Source organism: Clarias gariepinus, chromosome 13 (genome assembly GCF_024256425.1).
Source record: "Clarias gariepinus isolate MV-2021 ecotype Netherlands chromosome 13, CGAR_prim_01v2, whole genome shotgun sequence".
Taxonomy (NCBI): Eukaryota; Metazoa; Chordata; class Actinopteri; order Siluriformes; family Clariidae; genus Clarias; species Clarias gariepinus.
In genome coordinates, this window is record NC_071112.1 from 26,777,908 (window position 1) to 26,798,868 (window position 20,961).

General features: G+C 37.4%; 1 protein-coding gene across 2 annotated transcripts in view; it reads right to left on the reverse strand.

Annotated features, from left to right (window-relative positions):
* Positions 1-20,961, reverse strand: part of kif13ba (kinesin family member 13Ba) — a 55,516-nt gene that overhangs the window by 23,858 nt on the left and 10,697 nt on the right. For both annotated transcript variants that reach the window (XM_053509449.1, XM_053509448.1), the window contains exons 3-13: positions 13,048-13,060; positions 12,873-12,933; positions 11,754-11,846; positions 10,648-10,828; positions 8,548-8,635; positions 5,789-5,923; positions 3,680-3,792; positions 1,313-1,424; positions 566-778; positions 299-409; positions 79-213 (exon numbers count right to left, since the gene is read on the reverse strand). In XM_053509449.1, coding sequence (XP_053365424.1) covers positions 79-213; positions 299-409; positions 566-778; positions 1,313-1,424; positions 3,680-3,792; positions 5,789-5,923; positions 8,548-8,635; positions 10,648-10,828; positions 11,754-11,846; positions 12,873-12,933; positions 13,048-13,060 — 1,255 coding nt within the window. The remainder of the gene's footprint in view (positions 1-78; positions 214-298; positions 410-565; positions 779-1,312; positions 1,425-3,679; positions 3,793-5,788; positions 5,924-8,547; positions 8,636-10,647; positions 10,829-11,753; positions 11,847-12,872; positions 12,934-13,047; positions 13,061-20,961) is intronic.

The window sequence follows — 20,961 nt, forward strand, 5'->3', positions numbered from 1 at the left end:
ACAGGTTTAAAGATAGGTTTGATGATCATTTGCCAGAGGTTTGATGATGATTTGCACAGAAATCCAGGGTATGTTTACCTTTAAGTAATAAACCAGCAGTTCATTGAGGGCAGGGTCGGCGTTGAGGTTGACCAGGAAGCATTTATCTTCTCCTACGCGAATCCCAGACGACTGCAAAGAGATGCCCAGACTCTCCAGCTGCTTTTGCCTCTCCTAAACAGACGAGTCACCACTTTATAGTCTTTATAAAACACGAAGTTGTGAGTACAGCGCACTTTTACACCTATGTTATGGTTACCTGTGCAATCTCCTCTGTCTTCCTCAGTTTCTCCTCCCAGGAGACCGTCATCTCCTGGATCAACTTCTCAGACTCTTCCAGCCTCTCCTTCAGCTCTGGAGCCTTCATGGACTGAGGAAACAGACACACACAGATAATATAAATTTAGCTTTTTAATACACTGACAAACATGTCACATTCTAGGATTCTTATATTACTATAATATTTATAATAATAGTAATATTAAGAAGAATTATTATAGTTCTTATTATTAACAACAACAATTACCTCGGCTTGTGTGAGTTGATCCCGGAGCTTCTCCACCTCTTCCCTTAGCTCTCGGATGATCCTGGCATTGGGATCTTCGTTCACGACGGCATGGTTGACGATGCTCTTGGCACGGTCAGCATAGCGCAGCGTGGACAGGGTCTCATCATAGTTATCAGCAGCTGGACTCACTGTGGCTACCATGGCGGTCCGACTATTTCCTCCTAAACTGTCCTGGGGTTAATGAAAAGTAAACCAATGACATTCATATCCCTGTAAATGATTTGCTACTATTAAAACAATGTCATTTTAATTTAAATCTTCTGATTAGTCAGAATCCAGAAATTAACCTACAAACTTGTACTTATAAAGCTCACGAATACAGAGTAGATTACTATACAGCTGCATGTTATAGCACACTTTTTATCATCGTCATCGTCATCATCATCATCATCATCATCATCTTCTCATCATATATTCTGAGAAGCAGCGGAAATCGAATGCGGACCCTGGAGAGAAGGCGACAGAGCTAATAACTAAGCCGCCGAAAATATGGAAATGCTTTACAATTTTGTGTCAATTTTGCGCAGAAAATTCAGACACTGCATTGAGCCAACTTTTACATCTTAGCAAAGACTGGACGTTATTACAAACTGGCTTCTTTTCATGGGTGATGTATACATTTTGAGGGAATCCCTTCAGTAAGTACTGGAAAAAAAGAAAAAATAAATAATCTGGGAAATACTGAAATTTTTCCTGATGTGTTACCTTAAGCAGCCATGTGAGTACGGAGTCTCTGTAAGGCACAAACTTGCTCTTGTTTTTCCCTGCACCCTGGTCAGCCAGCGCTGAGATCACAAGCCCCAGTGTGGTTAACGACCTGCACAGTGCACCATAAAAAGAGAGCAAGACTGAATGAGTGCATGTTCAAAAGAAAAAGAGAGAGAGAGAACAGTATTCATCTGTGCACACACACACACACACACACACACACACACACACACACACACACACACACACACACACACACACAGCAAAGCATGGCTATTTCCAGAATTCATTCACCACCTAAAAATGATCCTTTTAAGCTTGCCAGAGACAACAGCCACGTAATCAAAACAAATAAATCCAATGAGGACTTAGATATTTAAAATAATACTATTAGAACTATAAATCATTTAAAAAGTACACAGAAATTAAAAATAGAAATTAAAAATCACTTAAACTGTTTAGGTACTTCACAACACAATGAGAATCCATCACTATGTTACAAATTGAGCATCTTAAGCTTTCATCACAACACTTAATCCATTCTTGAGTTTTCAGGATTAGGGCAAATTGAAGGATAGCCAAAAAAAAAAAAAAGAAAAAAAGAGCTTAGACACAGAGCTATTTCATCTCTTACTGAGCCAAGTGGTGTAAATAAAATGTGTGAACTTGCCTCAGGTCAGACAACTAAAGATGCCTTTTCAGTGTTGACTGTCTATTTTACTTAGATTCTAGTCTGTTAAACAATGCAATGTCAATCTGATCAAAAGGTGCAGATCCTCAATAGTACCCAAATTAAAGAAGACTACAGCACAGAGCAGAAACTTTTCCTGTGCCGCAGCTGTGAAATTCCCACGATTAGTATTCAGGACTTGAGATAAAGGTTCTTTCTTTAATTCTAGCTGAAATGTTAATTGGTTCATCACACATTTTGTTGAAATAGCTTTTATTTTAGTTAAAGGTGCAGATATAGAGGGCAGTAAGAATTTTGACAAAATGGGATGTTTATAATGCCACAAGTGTCAGCTTATACCTGTGTTTAACTGTAGATTTTTGACCCAAAAGTCAACTGTAAAAAGAAATGTGCTCATTCCATGACTATTATTCCCAATATGTTCATCCTTCCAACACACCTTTACTTCATACCTCATGTTTTACCTCTTCTGTACCTCTATACTTTTACACTCAATACAAACTTAGATCAAAATCCAGATGTTTCATAATGCTGCTTTTGTGGCCAATCACCGAAATCAGAATCCCGCAATCCTGATTGCTGATCACAGGTGCATGGGGGTTATTTTTACTGTGCAGTATTCTTTATATACTTACTATTTAAGGGGGGAAAAAACTATTCTAAACGGCAGTGCACAAATATAATTAAATCCGAAAAAGTATTATAAATTTTTAACTTTTATATATTGGAAGGCAACATATACCATTCTCTCATTATTTCTGATAAATTATAAAAAAAAAATGAAATAGAATAGCCTATGCTTGACTAAAAGATCAAAAGCAAAATTTTCCATTCCTTAACTAGCATTAATACATACACCAAAATGCTTATCTAAAATGCAACTCCTCTACTATTCTCACTCAATAAAACATTTAGCAATTGAAAAAAATGTTAAAACTTTGTACCTAACATCATTAAATAAACACATATATTTGTCCATTTGTATTTGGCAAGCCAATCATGGCTGCTCATTAGTAAGCAGAGGGGATTTTCCTTATGAAAATGAGAATGTCTGCATTTTTTTGCCCTGGTTTTAGCCTTTTTACTCTTGTAAATTTTTGAGAGTTTTGGCTATAGGTAGTAGGGTAAGTGAGGGTCGACTTACAAGATTTAGCTGCTGCCTTTGCGGATAACTTATTTACACTTAGATTATTCACAGTGTGTGGATCTTAAGTGGCAAATAATTTTTTGTGTGTGTGGTTCTTAAGTGTGCAAGTAATTTGTTTTGTGTGTGTGTCTACATGGTTTTGCTTACAACTGCATATTGTAAATTTGACATCTTTTAAAGAGACATCAGTAATATACTCAGACTTGTGACCGCATGCGGTGCCTGTTGACTGATGTATTTTATGTGATCGGCCGGTTGAGACAAAAACGGTCTGTAAAAAATTAAGGTGATTACCAGCGGCCAATCGATCAAAGCACCCGTAAGTAAGCACTACACATAAAACTAAATTAAACTAATTAATTAATCAAACTGAAATAATAACTGAATTTTAGAGCAGGTTTCTTTGGAGAAATTTTTATTTGTTTGACGCTGAGAGAAAAACAGATCTGTGCTATTTAAATGAGGTAGTTTGCACGTAGCCATAAAATAAATTAATAGTGTTATGAAAAAAGTCAAATGTATGTACTTATTAATGTTGCTGCCTTCTTTCAGCCTCTCACCAGCCGCACCAGTCTTGGCTGCTCTCTCACTTCCAGCCAAATCCACCAAACTCAGCTTACTCACTTTTTCCCCACTGGTCTAGAGAGAGAGAGAGAGAGAGAGAGAGAGAGAAAGTTAAATCAAAATCACTTTGGGTGTTTTTCCACAGCACATTCAAAACATGACCAAGGGCCAAGACTTGATTCTCGACTAACTGAAGCTGACTTTGTTACTGTAGTGCACACAGCGTTACACCTCTATTAAGTTCAAGAAGATATAATTACTTGAATAAAGAAAGTTTATTTAACAAACTGTCTATAATGTTAACTGTTTGATTTAAGTGGCAAGTTAAAAACTAGTTTAAGTTTTAAGTGGCAAGTATTAAAAACTATTACAAGTATTAAATAACATTGAAATGCTGTGTATCTTGTGTTATTGATTACATGGTGAATCAAAAATCTGAATTAAAAACTGACCAACAACTGATTGATTAAATTAATTAATTCTAAAGCATGCGCTTCACATCTCATTTTGTACACCTTCAGTGAAATGTTTTTTTCCACCAAATGAGCTAAAAACTGTAGCTTTCAGGTGTTTCTTGTATTGCTGTAGCATTATGGAAATAATACTATTAAACAACATATGTTGACATGTCTGTGGATTTTGACAGCAACAACAAACAAAACAACAATTACACAGCACATACTGTATGGTAACCTGCTGAACCAATAAAAAACAACCACTAGAGCTAACCAAAGGCTTCTGTATCATAAGATGCTGTCATCATTTATCTCACGACCATATACAGTTAATGTAAATAAAAATACATTTTAATAAGACAAACCATATTGAGAATCCAGGAGGTTGCACTTTGGCCGCGTTGATGAGCTTTTTAGACATTTTCATGTTTACACAATTGTGCTGAAACGATCATTCTGCTCAAATTGGACCAAATTCTCAGAGTCTGAGGACATGGCAAACAGACCGGGCATAGACCTTACAGAGAAAAAAGCTTCCTTTATCTTTCGCACTAAAGTGCTAGAGGGAGATTACAAAGCAGTCAAGATGGATTAGTGAGCCTCACCTGCTCACAAATTCAAATTGCAACCTTTGCATGTAAAATACCACGTAAAGTTGCGTCCTTGTCAGAGGGGACAAAAGCTCTGTGTTTGGGGCACCACTGTGAAAAAGAATGCTGCAGCCAATTCATGAGTATGCTTCAGTCGCTGCTGAATTATTGATCTAAAAGGCAAGCGATCTTAGCAGGGGAGTGCAGAGGGACATGGTGACATGTGCATGTGGGACTGAGACCAAAAGACACTCGAGTCAGAAAATGGCATGACTTATTCATCGATTTTCCTTCCCACTGGAGGGCTAGCTCTCAAAGCTTCATGTGTGCTCAAGGGCTAAATGATTTCACCTAAATTCCTTGATGATTAGCTGGTCAATAAGAAAGGGAATCTTTTGGCACCCCACAATCTGACTCATTCAACTTTTAAATTATTTTCAAATTGGAGTGATTCAGTAGCGTGGATATCCAGGTCAAGCAGCTCTTGAGTCAATGCTAGTAGTTCTTAATCATGGTTACACAGTGAATTAATCAGTTCGATATTCATAGAAAAAAAAACAAAAAAAAAACATATACCAAAAACACTAATACTACCTTTTAGCATCTCTAGAATAAAAGCTTAAAAGTGATTATGTCATGTCTTTTGTGGGAAGCAGATGAAATAACTGAAAAGCCGTTTCCATCGTTTAAAGAAATAATTAAGAATAATTAAACATTAAAAGTTTATAATAAAATGTAAAAAAAAATTAATATGATGTCCCTCAATTAAAAAAAAAAATCTTCTGCATTTTCTGTAAAAACATAAAAAAAACACATAATATTTAAAATTAAAGTTTGGCAACCCTAGTGCGTTCATTACAAAACAAGAATCCAGAATCAGTCTTGTACTTAGATGAAAATGAGTCATGACATAAAGGAAAAATCAGACAGGAAAAGACAGAGTTAAAGTGCATTTGCATTAACAGCAGGCGATAAAAAGAAAGGCAAACATGGACGGGACATGAGGTCATCAAGGCTGGGCCTTACCCCAGACTGCAGGTCTCGGAGAGTGTGTGTGAGGATGATGTTGAAAACGGCATGGGAGCGACTGCTCTCTTCATTCATGTTGGTGGCAGCCACGGTGCGAGATTTATTCCCCTCTGACATTAATGACTCAATGTCCTGTGGGGAAATAAACAGACATAAGAGAAGTTCAAATGGTTAAGCCTTCACATATGACTTCTCATCCATCCATCCAGACTAGTCCAACCAACCAGAGACTAGTCAATAGTGACCACTGTATTCACTCTCATTTGGACGACCATGGTAGGACCTCTGAACGCCAATTAGTCTAGTCTGCATGTCTTTGGTGGGTGGGAGGTAACCCCTTAGTACCTGAAGGAAACCCACCAAGCTTCAGGAAATCATGCAAACTCCATGCACACAGACACAACACGAAATCGAACCCAGGATCTGGAGGTGTAAGGCGACAGTGCTAACCACTGAGCCACTGTGCAGCCTTACGTACAAAACATCTCCATTGGTAACACAAAATCTTAATTAAATCAGGAGTTAACTGTAAGAATAATCAGAATAACATATGGTGGTTGTGTTCTTGCCTAGTGTTTAAAACCCACAGGTCTACTGAAGTTTATCAGAAGATGGTCAGAAGATACTGATTAATTTTCTACAAAAACAGCTCTGATAATAGTGAAGCATTATATTAAAGGGGACAAAATAATGCTCTACCTGATCTACCAAATCGAATTTCAAAATTACAGTTACACATGATCACATGGCATGGGATCCATGGTTAAAAAAATGAGTAGGGAGATGATGGAAGTAAGGAAGATAAAAATAAATCATTATAATTTTGTAGAAAGTTAGGCTGCTATGCTTTAGGAGGTCTTACTTCTTCTTTTAGCACTAAGCAGGTAAAAGTCATGCCCTTGAATTTTCCATGCGACTAAATGAAATGTATTTTTAGGAAAAGTGGTTGGCTTAACTGCAGTTTAAAAATGGAGAGCAATAGTTCCTAGGGAGAGGACCAAGAGAAATGTCTGATAGCACTTTGGGGGATAGATCAGTACAGGCAAAGCTAGAGGGAAAGTACAGAAACAGGGCAATATATAAAAAAATATTGAGCTGCATGACACCCTCGTTGTCGACGAAGCGCTGTGGTTCCATCCTTTTTTTTTTTTTAGCTCTTAGGTGTGTTTCCATATTTATATGACTGAATATTGAGGATGTCATTGTGAATAAAAACTCAAATATTTACACGATAAATCATGACTACTAAAAAAAACTTTTTTCCATGTTTTGTTGATCAGAATACAGCACTAAATGGTGGACTGCGAAGACAGAGTAACAGTTCTATCCGGACCCTGGTGCTTTTCTGATAAATTAGTATAAGTACCATACTAGTAATCTGGCACTTTTTCCCTCGAAGTGGGTGTGGTTATACGCATCATTCACAGGGCAAAATCACTACACTCCAGCTTCTTTCTGACAAGTCAGCATAATCATACTGTAGTTTGCGTTCTTTCACATTCATTCATAGCCAAGCAGTATGCAAATGAAGATTCACTAAAGGTTGATTAAATATTGTTGTTTGTATAACATAGTTACCAAAAAGCTTATTTTTATAGAATTACAATGACTGCATATACAGATATCTGAATCCTGACAAACATGAAATTCGACCTCGACTTATTGACCAAATTTTATTGACCAAACTTTCTTAAAATTTTAATTCAGGACCCATGGAATACAGGTTGGAAAAAGAGTCAAAAATGGGTAGGAAATGCCTTATAATATCTACAAGAGTGGGTTAAAAGGGGGTATTTTCTCCCCAGGAGTTTCTGGTTTCTGCATTCTGATGGGCTAAGAAAATGCACATCACCAATGGGGTGTTCTATGGCAGTCTCACTTAAATGGGGCATTTTAAAAAAGTGTGAAAAAGATGGAAAATGCAGCATCTAAGCTGTATTTCAGCTACAACATTTTAACACACATTCTGGAGAGCTGAAAGCTATTAAGCTTTCAGCGCAGTGGTAAAGTGCTCGCCCTATCCCGGGTGATGCTGTAACCTCTCTCAGCCGGAGGTCCAGAGAGAGCTGATTGGCCGAGCTCTCTCAGAGGGGAGGGATGAGAGGTACTTAGTTCTTCCACATTAATCACCGCTCTACAGCCAATCAGGGGCGCCTGTGAGCTCACACAAGCGGAAGAAGAGGATAGCGCTGTCCTCTGAGTGTGTTGCGCTGCCCCCATCGGTGTGTAAGCAAGCAGTTCGAAAAGATGCGGTCATATGGTTAGGAGGAAACACGTGATAGTCTTCGACCCTCCCGACAGAGTGGTAGTAGTAGCCTTAACGTGGGTTAATTAGGGAGAAAATCAGGGGGGGGGGGACGACTTAAAAGCTTATATTAAAAAGTTTAAAAATTAGTATACTTCAGTAGCATTAAAATATTATTTATCACAAATTATGCATAAAAATGTATACGGATTGACACTGTGAAGTTGGTGACATAATGACTATTTTATTAAAAAGTGTGACAAAAAAAACCTACTTTTAACAAATTGCTGTAATGAAAGAGGAATAAAACAGATCAGATATAATAAATATAATGTTAAAGGACAATAATCGACTTCAACATGGTAACAGTGTGGCTTTATCACATTATCCTGAAAATCCTGAATTAATTTTATTGCACAAGCAGCTGTGAAAACATGTTGGCTAAAAACAACGGTGGCCTTGTATTGACTATTGTATTGCTTTGCTGATTTTGTTTGTATTAGACTTGTACCTTGTAGCTGGCCACAGCGAGCCGTGAGAGACCATCCACGTATGGGCCCAGGACTTTGTGCTCTCGCACTTTCAGTGCCTGACGACTCCTGAGAAGAAAAAATTAAGTTAAATTAAATCAACATGGAGGAAATGATAAAGAAGAAGCCTGTTGGAGCTGATGTACGTGAAACTATTACCCCACACTAGTCCCTTTTTGTGTGGTGATATATTGAGGTGCAGTTGAAGTCAAAAGTTCATATACTATTAGGTTAAAGTCATTAAAATTTATTTCTCATGATTTAACCACTTCACTTGGCAAAAAGGAATGTTTCCTTTTCCCTAAACTTGTTTAAGCAAATATTATTTAATTTATAATGTGACAATTTCACTGGGCCAGAAGTTGACATACTGTACACAGCTTAGAAAATAATTCCATGGCTTTAAAAATCTTCTAAAGGTAATTAGCATCATTTGATAACACCCATTAGAGGTGTACCTGTTGAAGTATTTTAAGGACCACTGTCAAACTTAGTACATCTTTGTTTAAAACCATGGGGGGGATCAGTAATTAAAAAAAAAAAAAAAAAAAAAAACGGGCCTGCATTGGGAGCAATTTTCAAATGCCTGAAGCTACCACATCCATCTGCATCAACAATACTATGTAACTATAAACATCATGGGACCACACAGCCATCATATTGCTCATGAAGGTGACTTAAACTTACTACAACAAGTTTAAAAACTTGATCCCAGAACAAAAGAAAATGACCTTTGTAAAGACTGTAGTTTGCAGCTGCATATAGAGACAAAGATCTTACCTTTTAGAGAAATTTAGACTGATGAAACAACAATTGACCTGTATTGTTGGCCATAATGATCATTGTCATTTGATTGAAGGAGAAAAAGGTGGCTTGCAAGCCATAGGAAACCCAAATTTCAACTGTGAAACTGGGGTCAGCATCAAAATTATAAGGTGCTTTGCTAAAGAAGGGGCTGATGCACTTTACAAAATAAATGACATCTAGAGGAATGGTGGTCATGTGGATATACTGTACTAGAAGCAACATCTTAAGACCTCACCAGGATGTTGAGGCCTAGTCACAAATGGGTCTTCCAAACGACGCCAAGCATAGAGAACCAATACAGGAATGTTTGGACACATCAGTCAAAGGTGGACACAAAATTGGATTTATTATCTAACTATGGTTCGGAAGGTCCCAGGATCAAATCCCACAACCACCAAGTTGTCCCTGTTGGGCCCTTAAGCATGGCCGTTAACCCTCAACTGCTCAGATGTATAATGAGATAAAAATGTAAGTCACTCTGGATAAGGGCATCTGCCAAATGCTTAAATGTAAATACATTTGCAAAACCCATCAAGCACCACAATGAAACTGGCTCTCATAAAGACCATCCCAGGAAAGTAAGAGCAAAGCTTCTGACCCTATTATTCTGACATTTCACATTCTAAAAGTAGTGAGCCTAACTGAGCTATTACAGGAAACAGTTACTAAGATTTAATGTCACTAATTGTGAAAAACTGAATTTAAAAGGAGTTTAAAAAATTCTACCTTTAACTTTATCTTTAAAACTGTATATTTTTTATCAAATAATAATTATTACAGCTCTAAAGCCCAAACAAGTCAATTCAGGTGACAGAGGGAAGGCCAAGATTGTTTAGCTGTAAGCTGTAATCAAAGAAAAGATGTCTGGAAAATCTAATTTATATTTTTGCAGCTTGTCCCAAAAATGACCACCCTTAATTTTCTAAATTGGGATTGGTCAGAACACATTGATTAATTTTATTTAATGACAATTCAGCTATAAAAGTATTAATAATCTGCCTTAAAAAAAAACCTAACCAGAAAAGCATGACCAAGCACTACCTCTGCTGCAGAGGTTAAGTTTATTAAAATGACCAGCCTCAGAAATCTCAGAAAAAAGCCCGCATAAATGCACATCCACTGCTCGGAGAATACTGCAAAGTAACTATTATTTCTGAAGAACGACAAACAGAGACTCGCTAAGGCCGAGAAATACAAGGAATAGACATTAGATCAGTCAAAAGCTGTCTTTTGTTTAATGAGTCCAAACAAGAAGGTCATATGCTCCTTCTCACCCTTTTGGGTCGAGGAGGTCCCGAACTTTCTCATTGTAGATCTCCATGTAAGAGACCTCCACGGTGAAACTCTCCCCCTCTCGCTGATGCTGCAGTGTCCGTTCAAACAGCGAGCTGCAGAGCCGTGGAATAAGACCTGGCTGGTCTGACGAACCCATCATGGTGTATGACTTCCCCGAGCCTATATTGAGACACACAGATAGACAGACACTAAAATCAGCATACACAAATATACACTTTCAGGGGTTGGCACAGTTTTCAGGAAATTATCCAGTATGTCCCAGTCATCCTAGAATGACTCACATTCACCAACATCCCTAATATTTAATTTAACAACCTCTAATCACCGCTAGCTTGCTAAAACAAACATACAGACTTTCTCTCTCACACACACACACATACACACACACACACACACACATATATATATATACACACAAAAACTAAATGCTACAAAAGGTTGCCACAACAATAAAGACATCATGACATTTAGGCTTGCTCACAAACTACAGCATCCAGCTGTATTGTACTATTGTTCTATTCAGACCCTACTTTTAAAAAATTCTAAAAATACATTTATTTTGAATGTACACAAAAATGGTAATACATTCAGAAATTATTATTATTTTTTTTTCATTAAAGCAGCCTCCGAGTGGCGCAGTGGTAAAGTGCTCGCCCTATTATCCGGAGATCGCTAGTTCGATCCCCGGGTGATGCTGTTACCTCTCACAGCCGGAGGCCTAGAGAGAGCTGATTGGCCGAGCTCTCTCAGAGGGGAGGTGCTCCCACATTAATCACGGCCCTACAGCCAATCAGGGGCGTCTGTGAGCTCGCACATGCGGGCTCACAGACGCTTTCCTCCAAAAATAAATAAATAAATAAAAAATTCAGTCAAAAGAGAAGGCACAGTTCATATTGGTTAGTAGGGTTTTTTTTTTTTCCTTGTACATGAACGTCTAACAATTTTTTAAAATCTTTTAGATTTTATTGGAGATTAATCTTGTCAGAGTTCCACGCATATTCACCTACTGCCTTGGGTGTAAACGATTATGACAGAACTAAGTGGCATTGTGGAACAGTGTAGTTGTGTATCGAGTGTGTCTCACCGGTTTGCCCGTATGCAAAGATGCAGGCATTGTAACCCTGGAAGGCGTTGTGCAACAGACTTTCCCCAAGACACTGAAACACTATATCTTGTCCTGCACATAAAGGGTTATACATGAAGAGACAGTCCCTTAGAATTATCCATGAATCAGCTATAAACACAATTCTTGTTGCTAGGTCTCATACTTTATACAAAGTGTTACTTTTTGTTGTGCTATAACGATAAATCATTAACTCAGAAGGAATGCAAAGAAACCTGTTTACAGAAGCAGACTTTTTAGCCATAAAAAATAAAATCACACGATCCTAAATTTTTTCTACATAAGCATTTAACAAATCACTTGTCTGACATTCCTCAAAGGAATTAGGGGAATGCTTTCACACAGCTGACATTTGCTGGAAAGCAAGAAAGAGTTTTAATTACATCCTAATTTTCATTAGTTTTTTTGCATTTTCAAAATATTAATCACCTATTAATTAGGTCACATGATTCATTCCAAATTTTTTTATCTGTTTTTGGGTTAACCTTCAGTATCCCTCACTCCACATTAAAAAGTCTAGGAGGTGGAGTCAGAACTAATGCAGCGCCTCATGTGGGTGTCAATCCTATAGTTCAGACAGGCCTATAGGAGGAGTTGTAACAGATCCAGTTCAACCCTCTGGACTTTCAGTTCTGCATCAAGGGCTTGTATTTACAGATAGTGCCAGAAAGCAAGGACGGCACTTCTTACAGGCTAAAAAAAAATGAGTCAAAAAACGATCATTAACAAAGGTTCCTCTTAAACACAATCACACAACAGAAAAAGATTTGAACCCCAATCCTTGTGGTGCAAGGCGACAGTGCTTACTGTGCCACCATTGTATAAATATAATGTAAATATACATGCAGCCATTTAACATGAATAAAAATCCAAATAAATTAAAATTTCTTATGTGAAATGTGGAGAAAAAGGACGGGCTTCCTGGTGGTCGTTAGTTACCCTCATTAGGGTCATGTCCAGTCATGTGTTGTCCATTGGCTCATAAAACTCAACAGTTTCCTTGGACATAAATTTTTTTTGCTTTGCACCAATACACACAAATGTCTGTCAGATTTGTAAAAGGAGCTGTCCCAAAAATACCTGCATATTTTTCCTTTTCTGATTCATCCATGGACCAGAAGCAGTAATCATAGGCAAAAGTCTAAAACAAAGAAAAAATATCAGATTAAAAGATAACCATTTTAGTTTATATCTGCTCATAGGGTTACTTTTATATGGTGGAAAGCACTAAAGAGTGTCCTTAAGATTAGATTACCTTGGGCTGACTCCTGGTGCAGGATGTTCCAACAAGAGACCAGTTCACATACAGGGAGGGGAAGGGGGGGATGGTGGAAAGTGATAAAATCGTTTTTTAATATGAATGTGCATAATAAAATAATAATAAAAAAATGAAGTCAACAACACAATTTACACATTCTACAGACTAAAATAGCTCTTCATCCAAAAAGTTAGCATGCACTAGGACCCAGAGTCCATGTCATCAGCTGTACTTTGGTCAATGAACCATAAAGGGGCGACTGCGCAGTGAGAGAGAGTTGAGAGGGTAAAAATAAACACACCCTCACACACACACACACACACAAACACACACACAGCTATGACTCAGAGTAGTTCTACCATTGCTCACAGAACCTGCTATACACAGGGAACATCCTGTCTAAATATAACTAGTATGCTACTGAAGGACTATCACCATACCATAATGCTGCATGACATGACAATTAGTCTGATGATCATGACATTTTGTTTAGAATGACTATTTTTATCTTTTAACATTATTTTAGAGCAGGGGTGGTCAACCCTGGTCCTTGAGATCCATAGCCAATTATCCATGCACTACTGTGTTTAGTCAATCAAAAGCTAGACAATAACATCTTGGTTGAGGGTGGAGTGGGGGAAGACAAAGTGAATCAGTATATTCCAGCATCTGATGAACGGGACACACCTGCCCCAGGTAATCGGTAGTGTGTATTGCTGAGATAATTGAAAAACGTATAGGGCTGTGCCTCTCAAGGACTAGGGTTGACCATCCCTGTTTTAATGGGAGAGTTTACACCTGTCTTAAACCAAAGTAAAATGTATTCTTTGTTTGTTCGTTTTTACACTGCATGTCATAAGCAAATTAAAAACACAAATAAGCTGCACCTATGTGTGTGAACACATTCTGTTTATGAAGAACAAACACAATTATTTACCATTAATAAACACCAATTACTCAGTTTATTTCTATTTTCTGCAAATGACATTTAAAAGTGTCAAAATATTCTGACTGCTATGAACAGAAACCCTTCCAGAGTTTTATACCCAGAGTGAGCAGACTGAGAAAACAAACGCAGAAAGCAAAATGGCGTTTTGTTTGCAGTGACCTCGGGCTCGGCTTGTCGTTTAAATCAGGCCAAGTCTTGGAGAGCTCTGTCGCTGGATAACAAGCAGAACAACAGAGTCTCCTGTCATGCTGTAGAGTGAGCTGGAAGTGTTTAGGCCTCCTGTGGAGCGTGTTTGGGCCATCGGGGGCCTTTTGCTTGAAGTGACATGCAAGAATGACATTTAAAAAATAACATCAAAAAGAGCAAAAGAAAATAAAAAGAATCAGTTCATCCAATCACTGAGGAGAGACTAGAGACTATTCCTGGAAAAACGAATTGCAGGAAAACATCTTCAAACACCGGCAGAGGCCAAGAGAATAAGTTTTGCAATGTCTAATAAAATCAATAAGAAAGGTGACTTCGCACCTACATTCTATACATATATATATATATATATATATATATATATATATATAAAAAGTCACCCCCTGGATTTAACTAAACAAATAAAAAGAAGCCTTCCATTGAATAATTATTGCAGTGATTGGCATGGTTCAGCTGGCAACAATTTATTTAACCGTAAATGATGCAGTAAGGAGCTTCTCATTTCTTAATCAACCATGTCAGAAGACATATCCTGTTTTTGTAGCAAAGACATTCTTAAGCTTCAGAAGATTAAAATTTTGTTGGCTTGCATCAATAGAACAAAAACTAAGAAAGATGCTGAATCTAAAAGTGGATTAAGAACTATCCAACACACTGGATAGTAGAAATTTGGTTGGAAAAAAATCCTGAATGAGCACAATGGGAGATCACTTAAACACTTACTGAATCAAATCGTTTATATATATTTAACAAAAAAAAAAGAAGAAGAAGAAGATAACTAATCACTTTTCCTATCAGTGTGGCTAATCAGAAAAAAATGAAGCATAAAGAATGGACTGCCGAGCACTAGAAAAAGGTCATGTGGTCTGATGAGTCCAAATTCACCCTGTGATGGTGATGGCACATCAGGGTAGGAGGAAAGAAGGATGAAGTGATGCCCTCATCATGCCTAGTGCCTACCACACAAGCCTGTGGGGTGCAATGTTATAATCTGGGTTTGCTTCAATTGGTCAGGTCTAGATTTAGCACCGCATCTGCCCAAAAATTCTTTTAGCTGACTACCCGAATGCAATATTCAAGTTTTTTTTTCCATCAGTGGATATTTTCTTTCGTGCTGGCATGTGCATATTCCAAAATGATAACGCCAAGTCGGGCAAATTGTGAAAGAGGGGTTCAAGGAGCATGACGCATTACTTTCACACATGGATTGGCCACCACAGAGTCCAGACCTTAACCTCATTGTGAATCTTTGGGATGTGCTGGAGAAGACTTTACAAAGAAGTCCAACTATCCCTTTAACAATACAGGATCTTGGGCAGAAATGGTGCCATGGCAAATGTCTTCAATATCTCTGGAAAACTATTCCAGGTGACTACATTATGAGGCTGACAGAATGCACGAGTGTGCAAAGCTGTAATCGAAGCAAAAGGAGGCTAATTTAAAGAATCCCAAATCCCATATTCTGAGTTATTTAACACATTTCTGTTGACTACATAACTCTATGTTTGTTCTTTTATAATATTAATGTCTTTAGTATTAATATACAATAAGGGAAACAACAAAAATAAACACAAAAAAACATGAAATGGAGTTTGTTTAAAATTTTGTGTGCATATTAAAAATGGGGGATTTCAAGGATAAGTATACAGTTAAGTATACTCTGCATGATTTGGGCTCTGCATGCCACCACACTGGATTTGAAATGAAACAACTACAACAGAATTGAAGTGCAGACTTTAAGGTTTAATTCAAGGGGTTGAACAAAAATATACAATTAAACATGTAGGAATTGTAGCTATTTTTATACAAACACTCCTCATTTCAGGGGCTCAAAGGTAATTGGACAAATAAACATAACCCTAAGTAAAATGTTACTTTTTAATATTTGGTTAAGAATCCTTTGCAGGCAATGACTGCCTGAAGTCTGTAACCCATGGACATCACCAAACGCTGGGTTTCCTCCTTTGTGATGCTTTGCCAGGCCTTTACTGCAGCTGTCTTCAGTTGTTGCTTGTTTGTGGGTCTTTCTGCCTCAAGTCTTGTCTTGAGCAAGTAAAATGCATTCTCGATTGGGTTAAGATCTAGTGATTGACTCTGCCATTACAGAATATTCCACTTCTTTGCTTTAAAAAACACCTGGGTTGCTTTTGCAGTATGTTTTGGATCATTGTCCATCTGTACTTTGAAACGCCGTCCAATCAACTTTGCTGCATTTGGCTGAATCTGAGCAGAAAGTATATCCCTATACACTTTAAAATTCATCCGATTGCTTCTGTCTTTTGTCACATCATCAATAAACACAAGTGACCCAGTGCCATTGGAAGCCATGCCATCACTCTGCCTCCACCATGTTTTACAGAAGATGTGGTGTGCTTTGGATCATGAGCTGTTCCAAGTCTTCTCCAAACTTTCTTCTTCCCATCATTTTGGTACAGGTTGATCTTAGTCTCATCTGTCAAAAGAATGCTGTTCCAGAACTGGGCTGGCTTCTTCAGGTGTTTCTTGGCAAAGTCAATTCTGGCCTTTCTATTTTTGAGGCTGATTAATGGTTTGCACCTTGTGGTGAATCCTTTGTATTTAATCTCATGTAGCCTCATAGACTAAGATACTGATACACCTACTTCCTGGAAAGTGTTCTTCACTTGAGTGGATGATACAAAGGGGTCTTTCTTCACCATGGAAAGGATTCTGCGATCATCCACCACTGTTGTCTTCCATGGATGTCCAGGCCTTTTTGATTTCCCAAGCTCACCAGTGCACTCAATTTTTCTCAGAATGTACCAAACTGTTGATTTGGCCACTCCTAACATTTCCGCTATCTCTCTAATAGATTTTTTTTCCTTTTTTTAGCCTCAGGATAGTCTGTTTCACCTCCTTTGACTGCATGTTCTGTGTTCACAGCAACAGCTTCCAAATGCAAACGAAAAACCTGGAATCAACTCCAGACCTTTTACCTGCTTAACTGATACCCTTGCTCCAATTTGGATGTGAATACTCTCAAACTACAGCTGAGAGTCTGCACTTTAAGCACATATTGATTATATAATTGTATCCTGAATATGTTTTCGTAAACAGCTAAAATAACAAAACTTGTGTCACTGTCCAAATATTTTGGGGCGTAACTGTATATCAGGTCTGGGTATAATGTAAGGCTTACAATGTTAAAGGTAATACAGTAACAAGAACAACCAGACTGCAGGAAGAGTGCTGATTATTTGAGTGAGCACTAACAATGTGAGGATTGCATCTGCAGCTGCTAAACTCCTGCAGTGAATACACACTTACACACACATCCATACATAGCATTCATTTCCCTAGAGATAGCTGCCACTCCTGCAAAGCTGCACGGTTAAAATTTTGTGGAAAAGGGCCAACAGTACACATGCTTCTAAATTCCTTCAATTTATTACAGCAGGGCTCGATGGAATCCTAAATAACTCTTGGCTAATGAAGGTCCGGAGTCTAGACACTAATTAAGGCCATCGGATCCACTAAAGCGAGACATTCCATAAGACAGGAGGAAGAATGACATGGTTCCTTTGTCTCTGGTTAAAAAAGACCCTGAACACAGATGTTCTGTCCAATCACCTGTAATTTACCAGCATACAACTATAATGGTTATTTATATTTTAATTATCTTAAACTACACTAAAGAAATAAAATTAGACCCAAATAAATAAATATCACAAATCAAATAAATTATGCTCAGCCAGGAAGTTTTACAATCTGAAATAATTCTAAATGTTTCCAAACATCCATAGTTGTAAAAACTACTAACAAGTCACAAAAGATAATCTTAACAGAAGAGAAAAAAATTACCATAACATTTATAGGTCAAAGGTTTAATATTGTAACATAATTAGGGAAAAATGAAATATCGAATTGGCACCTAGGTATCGCAATAATATTGTATCTGGTGAGTCCCATCTTTAATAACTGTAGTGCATTTCACAGGCTAATTGTCCTCTCTCCGCTGTTAATAAAAATGCAGCACGAATGTCTGTTTAACAATTAGCATCTCCTCCATTTGAAATGACCATAAAGAGAATAGTCCATGTCCAAACAAAGACATCACAGGTGGCATGTGGCGAAAATGCGAGTGCATCTTTAACTTCTGCTTTTCTGATTCTGCATGAGTATTATTCATGTTATGTCTGAACACTGCTTCAGCTGATTTCTAGATATCAGACTCCATGTTTCTTTTAGAATAATAATGGGAGTCAGTAATATAATCCATAATCTATCATCATGGGAGTAACCCAACCAATAATTGATTTAACCGGACACTAAAATGCTTCACTGAAAGTTAAACCCCCAAGTCTGCAATCAACAGGTTTCAATCTTTATAATTCTTTTCCTTGTCACCTGAAGTGCAAGTACAGTGTTAGTAATAGAAGACAAATTTCACAACACTTATTCAACCCAAAAACTGCATTCCAAAGTTAAGCCGAGACTCATGTGAAGCTTCTGCAGTCGCACTCGGCTAAATTGAGTTGGTATTTTACAAACTTACTATGTAAAAATTTAACGCTTTTCTTTTCCAGTTAGCCATACCGCAAACTTATTTCCCGGTTAGCCGTAATTATGTTTCCTGGTTAGCCATACACTTGTGTGTTGTGAGCAAGCATAGTTATCTGCACAAATCTTCAGGGTAGACAGAAAAAAAAACACACGAAACATTAACAATAAACAATTAACTAATTAATTAAAACAATAAACAATTAATTTCTTGGAATGCACAAGAAATCAACCAATCATTGACTAGATTTGAGAAATATCCCATCAATATTTTAAATAATTGCTTTTAAAAGCTTTTCTCCATGCTACATTACGGGTTGGTATAATACACTGGGAAGAGAGCGCTATCTACCCTCTACCGCATAAAAGATCTCACAGTCAACCAAGATTGCCTAGTGTCTCTTCTGTTAATTGTTGGACTGACAGGGAAGCTTGGCCCATTTTGTCTTTAGTGCAAACACTTACTGTATGCATTAGGAAACAAATCTAAATATCATACTTTGCTATAATTCTTTTGACATAAAAGCCTGGATCTCAATGGATAAATGAAGTTTACTAATGTGTAGCTAATATAAATAAATGTAGGGCTGAAACAACTAATCGATAAAATCAATAATTATCGATAATGAAATTCGTTGTCAACGAATGCCGTTATCGATTAGTTAAGCTGCTTACATCACTGAGGAGCGCGACCACAAGACGCACAAATACACAAAGATACACAGCCGCTCGTGCAATGGAGGTTACAGAAGCGTCTGCAAAAAAAAGCGTGCGCCTCGAGTCCTCCATGGTAGGGGAGCAATTTACATTAAATTCCTCTGAGAAGACGGTAACCTGCACGCTATACAAGACCGAGCTTTCATGGCATGTCATGCACGAACACTTAAAAAGAAAACGTGTTGGTGTTACAGATGGCCAAACGTCAGCAGGGTCAGTAAAAACTGTATCACTTCATCGTGTAAAAGTTGTATAGTTTAAGTGCTTTGGTTTAAACTGTTTGCTAACTTCGAGACAGTCGTGCTAGATCTGTTCACGTGCTACTCGCTAGAATCACATTGCGCAATCATCTCATGAGCAATAGTGATTAGTTAAATGGCGCTACTTTACAGTAGATTAGCTTAAATTACACGGTGCGTATAACAGTAGAATATTACATTTAGTGATTTGTTGTGGTTTTCAGCAAATGCAAATAACAGGTTATTTGTGATTATTAGCTTTTTGCATTTCTACAGTTTTTAGTTAACTTAAGTTAACTTAACTTAAAACAAACGTAATTTACTGTGGTTTTACTTATGCATACATTATTTTATTATACAAAATTACATTATTTTAGCTGTTTATATCTTAACAACTGAATATGTCGGTGTATATATATATATATACACACATTTTAAAATTAAAGATCATTAATAAATAGTTATTAGCAAAACATCCAATTAAAGAAGCGCTAGGTTTTATTCGATTAATCGGAAAAATAATCAGCCAACTAACTGATTATGAAAATAATCGTTAGTTGCAGCCCTAAATAAATGCATATGGTACTCTACAGTATGTGTGTAATCAATAGATCTATTTTTTTTCCTTGACATTAAACTTAATTGTTTGAAGTCTCTAGCGATCGATTGTTTTAAAATCTACACAATGGTGGTACATGCTGTTGTTGCAAAACACACTGAGGTCATGTTTTTCTGACCAAAATACACATTTTATATATACAGACACTGAATTAAATAAATTCTATTCTTCACCAAAACCCTTATAGCCATGATTCCCTTAAGCGTTAGAGATGATCAAGATGAAAATATCAGACAATAAAGCACCCTGTTATGACACAGCACATTCTCAAGAACTCGCCTCTGCTGTGAAATGTTATAAATCAGCACCAGAGGCAGGAGTACCAAAATCTAAGCCAAGACAGAGAGTGTACAGTACATTAGCTGAAAAGCAGGAACCAAACTAAGCCATGATTGATGAGACCGAAGGCTATGCAAATACAATATATATTATATTTCAGTCGTTCTTCTACATGAGGGAAAAAATTCCTTGTGTGAGCTGTCCATCGCCTTAGATTTTCAAATTGCATGTACAGTACACTAAGAGAAAAGCCTGTGACTGGTCGTTACACACAGAGCAAAGTCAATTTATTCCAAGGGGGATGATCTGAGTGGCTTTATCTTTTTGTATCAATGGCAAAGCAGTGATGTGCGATTATGTGCAATATCCCATCATTTTGCTGAGAC